The 6024-nt window shown below is 43.5% G+C and overlaps 1 protein-coding gene across 2 annotated transcripts; it reads right to left on the reverse strand.

Annotated features, from left to right (window-relative positions):
• Positions 1 to 542: 542 nt before the first annotated feature.
• pygo2 (pygopus homolog 2) lies at positions 543 to 5659 on the reverse strand. 2 transcript variants are annotated; one of them, XM_079879603.1, is made up of 3 exons: positions 5556 to 5659; positions 3633 to 3682; positions 543 to 3405 (listed from the first exon to the last, which is right to left on the reverse strand). In XM_079879603.1, exons 2-3 carry the CDS (start codon positions 3672 to 3674, stop codon positions 1768 to 1770), a joined length of 1680 nt encoding a protein of 559 aa, XP_079735729.1. In that variant the 5' UTR covers positions 3675 to 3682; positions 5556 to 5659; the 3' UTR covers positions 543 to 1767. The 2 variants fall into 2 exon arrangements, with proteins under 2 accessions (XP_079735729.1, XP_079735728.1); XM_079879602.1 differs by having other exon boundaries at positions 4824 to 5630.
• Positions 5660 to 6024: the final 365 nt, after the last annotated feature.

Raw genomic sequence — 6024 nt, forward strand, 5'->3', positions numbered from 1 at the left:
ATAATTCCGTGTAATCATTTCTAAAATCATGGATCTGCAAATGTTTTATACATTGGTTCTGCTCGTGTTTCATGAGTTAGGCCATTCACAGCTTGCTAGCAGTACTATCAAGTTGGTAGTCCTAAAACCGGGATAAACATTAGCATTTTCAAGACATTTCCAGCTGCTTTTTAGAATGGGAGTTTTATTTTAGTTTTTGAGATTTTTTTTACTTTTTTTTTTAAAAACAGCAGCTTCAAAATGCAAGACTAAGGTTTAGGTTAAACAAAACATCTCTTGAAATAATGTAAACCACAGACTTTACTTTACTCGCATATAAAAACTGCAATTCTAAATACACTTTAGAGGGAACCCATGGTGAATTAGTCATCTGAGTTGACCTAATATCATTTTATTATATTTATAGAGAACAAATAAAATCATTAAATATATTTATTTTTCTTAAATACTAATTTATAGAATCTCATTTTGGTTCCCTTCAGAAAGAATAGCTGAAAATTAACATGTTTAAAGAAAACAGATATCCTTAACTTCTTGACTTAGTTTAGAGGGTTTTCAACCCAAATTTAATAGAATAAAAGTCACAAAAAAGACTTGTAAAAAAAACAATTCAGTTTACTTCTTTCAGTACAGAGCCAGAGCCCAGAACACCCCCCATATTACTGCACATCGCTGGCGAATGGAGGGCACCAGAGCAAGCACATTGAACAGCATACACACAGGTACATGAAGAGTAACAAATAAGAAAAAGGCAACTTGGACAGAAATGTAGAAATAAAACAAAAGAAATTCTCAGCGACAACATTTGATTTCGTTCTGTTATTTGGTCTACTTCATAGCCCAGGACGTGGCCTAATCGGAACAGTAAAAGTAACGATTAAAACAGTTCTGACGAAGTACTGCATTGGTTTACATGCAATCCAAAGACTACACTGATATGGTTATGGATTACCGCTATCGGCTATGCCACCAACCATCATTGTCCACTTTTGTGTCAAGAACATTGAGTAGCTGACCATGAAGAGAAACAATCTAGAGTTTCATTGACAAAGAATCGCAGGACCCCAGTTTGTCGGATGGCCCATGTATTCAACAACGGACACAGTCAAATGTTGATTATTTACATGTCTTATATGTCTTTTAGGACGCTGCCAGTTTCCTTTGGATATACTGAAATGGAAATCACTGAGAGGAGAGGTTGTGTGGTGACCGTATGCTCTTGCCTTAATCAAAGCATTCTTAGCCAGACATGTCAAAATTTTGAGGTAGCAAGTTGGCATCAGTGCTTAGCAGATCAAGAGGTTGGGTTTTTGGAAAAAAAGAAAAAGAGATTGGACAGCTCTTTGGAGGCTGATCATGTGTATAATCACACAAGACTAAAAGTTAAATTCTTGTACATACATATTCAAATTTACTTTTCACTGTGGCCAGAATCAAGCTGCTTCTCCAAATTTGTCACCCAGTTGAAATGAAGACAATGAGTGAAATATCAATCAAAAACAGCTGAATTTTGAAAACGTGTCATGATATTCTATATACAAACATTTCCAACATCTGGTACAATGCGTTTCATTCAAAGACATGGGCCCTGAAAGTGCTTATGAGGGCTGTGAAGAAACAAATGCAACTAGTAGCATCAGAGTCTCCTCTCCTCTGGGTTCTCAGGTTTATTCTTCAATTCCATTTCACTTCCTCGCCGTGAAACACAAGACATGAAGCACCAAGAAATATATCAAACATCCCTCTTCCCCCTTCTTCCTCTCTCGCTTAGCCATCATTTGCAGCAACCAGCTGTCCCAGTCCCTGGCGCACATAAACTGCTTGAATCTCCTTTGTCTTGAGGCAAAAGTCACAGGCCCACACCGCAGCGCTCTCCCTAGTTAGCAGCCCATACGCTGGCTCAGTTAGGCCCGTGCAGTCTCTATGGAACCATCGTTGGCAAGAGGCCTCACACAAGATGGCCTCTTGGTCGTCATGTACTTCTGACAAGCAAAGGCCACAAGGGAACACCATGCCTCCACCTAGTTTTGGGGGACCGGAGCCTGGGCCAGCAGATGGTGGAGCGGGTCCGCTGGGAAGTGGGGACTGGGTGTTGGGTGTAGAGTTGGAGTTGGATGGAGGATTGGGGTTGCTACCTGGGGTGTTCCCACCACTGCTGTTGTTAAGGTTGTTCTGGTTGGAGTTGGGTGGCTGGTTTGGCATTGGACCTCCAGAAGCGTTGTTCTGCTGATTGTAGGATGCTGACCCTGGAGCGGAGTTTGGTGGCGTTGGTTGTTGCTGGTTGGATGGAGTGTTGGAGCCGGGACCGCCAGTGGAATTGGGTGGAGGATGCTGATTTGTTGGCGCTTGTTGAGGCTGGGGACCGTTAAGTGGGCCTGTGGGGGACGAGTTGGGATTGGGGGGTTGAGGCGCCGACTGGGGTTGTCCTGGAGTGTTGGGATTGGGTTGTGCAACATCTGGATGACCTGGGAAACCTCCTCCAGGCTGTGGGGGTCCAGGGGCTGGGGACGGACCAGGGGTGGCATTGTTGGATGGAGGACCGGAGGGGTTAAGGTTAGGTGGTTGCTGTTGAGAGGGAACAGGTGGACCACCACCTGGACCACCAAAGTTCTTTCCCTCATCACCAACAGGAGGACTTGATCCAGGGTACGGGCCATCTTGTGGAGGAGGGAACTGTCCTTGCTGAGGCATCCCAGGGTGTCCACCCACCATATTACCCCCACCACCTCCACCACCCATTCCCATCATGTTCATTCCACCTCCCATACCCCCCATAGGGTTCATAGGGCCATGTGGAGGCCCGCGAGGGCCAGGGCCACCAGGTAAGGGTGGGCTATTGAAGGGATGGCCACCTTGTCCATGTGGAGGCTGTTGCTGAGGCATCCCAAACCTTGGATGAGGTGGACCTCCTCCACCTCCTGGACCGCCACCCATTCCTCCAGGTGACAGCATTGGGTTGAAGCCCTGTCCAGGGTGCATGGGAGGGCTGAAATTGGGTGGCATATTAAACTGGGATGGGCCTCCTGGTGGAAATCCCCCTCCACCACCACCTCCGCCTCCACCACCTCCAAAACCTGTCATGCCGCCAAATCCAAGAGGGTGATGTGGTCCAGCATTTGGTGTTGGTGGACCAAAAGGGGGTCGTCGACCAGGCTGTCCACCTCCAGGTCCTCCGGGGCCACCCATGAATCCCATACCTCCTCCCATTCGACCGGGAACGGGCCCACCGTAGCCACCTCCACCAGCCCCTGGACTGGGCAGAAAAGCGGCACCACCCGGACCACCCCCTCCTCCAGATCTCGATGGCGGACCAAAGTCATCATCGAAAGGGTTAGAGGCCACCAGGTGATCAACCATTGGAGTAGGAGGGGGAGCAAACTCAGAGAGGTGGGAAAACGCCGCCCCCTAACAGAAAACACAAAGGGTGAAAATTAGTTGCTGACACTGACTTATGTCTTATATTGCATTCAATAAGTATATTGTTAATATTTTTCATGCACTGATAGTCATTAATTTCTATTCTTGTTAATATTCGGCTTGAGGAAGTCAGTCCACTAAAAGACTAACACAGCAACTGAGGCTACAAATAAAATAGAATAAAAAGCATTAAAACCAAATATTCAAAAACTAACCTGAGCATTGGACTTCCTCTTCTTTTTCTCTGGGCTCTTCATCTGGGAACCTGTGGAGGCAGAAATGGAAAAAGGGGAACGATAAACAAAAATGGGGGAGGGAAACACTGTTAGACCAAAAACAAAGTTCTGAGCTCTATCAAAAACGTGCAAAAATCTTTTAGGAAGCAGGGACATTCTACATTTCATTGGTCATTGTGTCACACTGCTAACATTAACTGTGAACCTTATTGTAGATAGCTATTGTCTTGATTAAGTCTTCATTTCTATTATATTTTTATGCAAAAACTAGAGACAACTTCAGCACCTCCAATAAACACACACTTTTTGAGAATCAATCACATCAAATCATAATAAAATTGATAATTAATGTGTATCCCATGTTATTAAACTTTATGACAAGAAACTAAAGATCAGAGATAGACTGATAATTGGTTTGACTGATATTTTTATGTAGACTACTCCGCAATATTGGGTTCGCTAATACACTACACTTTTTGGTCAGTCTCTAAAGACCAGTACCTAACTACAGTATTCACAGGTAAAGTCACTTAATGTTGTTTTAAAAATAATTATAGAATAACACTTACATACATTCTGAATTGAAAAATGTAGATTAACAATTAGAAGAACCAAAATAAATATGGAAATAAATTTGGACCATTTAGATCACAAAAAAAATGTGATATGGTAAAATTCATATAACAACATTATATATAAAAAAAGTTTGACTGTAGCCTGTGTCAGAAAGCAGAAATAAAACAGAATTTAAAACAAATGTTTCTGCATAATCAGTTATCAGACACTTTTATCAACCTGTCATAAGTAACGTTAGGCAGTCATAAAAAGGCAATATCGGTCTATCTCTATTGAAGACAACACTCTAAAGCTGATGAACATTTACACAACCCTTAAGAGATCCCAAACCCTGAGCCCCGGAAAGAGGCTTGCTTTAGGGCAAATACGTAGGGAAAAAAGAGAGTTGAATGCAATGCGTGTAAAAACTCAAACGAACACGCGTAGATAGACAAGTGATGCGAGGTTGACATAAAGCTACCCAAAGACAGATCCCCACGAAAACAAGGCCACCGAACATTCAGGCATGTGCGGACAGGGAAAAGGGAGATTTGCAGCCACAGCTGTGTGGATTCCCGCTCGGACACAGAGATGCGCTGATTGACAGTTTCCTACCTTTGCCTCGTTTTCCTTGACTCTGTCCCGCCTGCTGTCCCGCCATTAAAATGACTGTTGGTGCGGTGCCATGGCACCGTTCATTTACAGAAATTAGTTTATTTGACGAAAAGCTCCTCGGGTCCAACGAGTATCACCCCGCAGCCCCAGGAATTGCGCGTGAATTGCTTAATTTTAAGTGTACCGACGGGCCAACGAGGTCAGGCACCTACTCAGCAACATGTCTGAAAGATGCATTCATGTTTTGAGTCGGATTTGTCATCTCTGAACGTTTACATGTGTGCACCCCCAAATAACAATGCGATCTGGTAGAGCATCGCAGATATGCCAGAAAATGTTAATCAAAAAAACAGCCGTGAAGAGAAGTGATTGGGATGGACTGAATGTGAATACACATCTGCCTGCCTGCAATGTGATCACATACAGATGTGTTTCTACCTGGATGGCTGTCTAAATGACATTTAGATACAAGCATACCAAGCTCTTCTCCCCATTTTAAAGCGCGTTAGATTCGAGCGGGCAATGCGACTGTAAATGACGCATTAAGGGTTTGAATTTAATTCAAACGTGATTTGAATTCGCGTTCTAGCTATCGTTAGCCGTTTAGCCATCAGCAAGCAAGGTAAGGCGTTAAACGTTGCTCACACAGCTCATTCATATACACCTGACTGTTGCATCAAGACATGGATGTCAACCCGCATATGACAAACAATCAATGTCAAATAGACTTACGATTTAATATTTATCCCCAAACGCGAAATTGGCCATGTTAATTACGGCCTACTCGTTGCCGGACAAAGAGGGACAGCCGGAGTCGATTCGCGCAGGGCATGTGTGGAAAATAGGGGAGGCCGGGCTAAAACAAGTAAGCGATTTTCACTAAATGTTTACGTTTATAGTCATGTTATAGACTTATTTCGTATGTAACGTAATACTGGGGATACTGTCTTGAGGTAAACATGATAAATGCCTGATAATGTTTCTGAAACTGCTCATGATATTTATCATCGCCCCCACGTAATAACCATTTTGGACTGTGCGAGATCAGACCACCTTTGCTTTTGAGGCAGGGGGGATTCTGCGGTGTGCATTTTGCGTTGAGTTCACAACTGTTAGTGGTGTTGTAAAATAGTACAATTAGAAATGTTTTATGGTCTTATGCATAGAATTTTGGAGGAAATATACTGTGACAGTTTTATAA

Source organism: Squalius cephalus, assembly GCF_949319135.1.
Source record: "Squalius cephalus genome assembly, chromosome: 8".
NCBI lineage: Eukaryota > Metazoa > Chordata > Actinopteri > Cypriniformes > Leuciscidae > Squalius > Squalius cephalus.

Excerpts from the sequence above, each read along its gene's own strand:
- pygo2 (XM_079879602.1), bottom strand. The coding sequence starts at position 4,869 with ATGGCGGGACAGCAGGCGGGACAGAGTCAAGGAAAACGAGGCAAAG. Across the intron at positions 3,683-4,823 it reads TCAAGGAAAACGAGGCAAAG|GTTCCCAGATGAAGAGCCCA; the intron begins GTAGGAAACTGT and ends CTGCCTCCACAG. Across the intron at positions 3,406-3,632 it reads AGAGGAAGTCCAATGCTCAG|GGGGCGGCGTTTTCCCACCT; the intron begins GTTAGTTTTTGA and ends GTTTTCTGTTAG.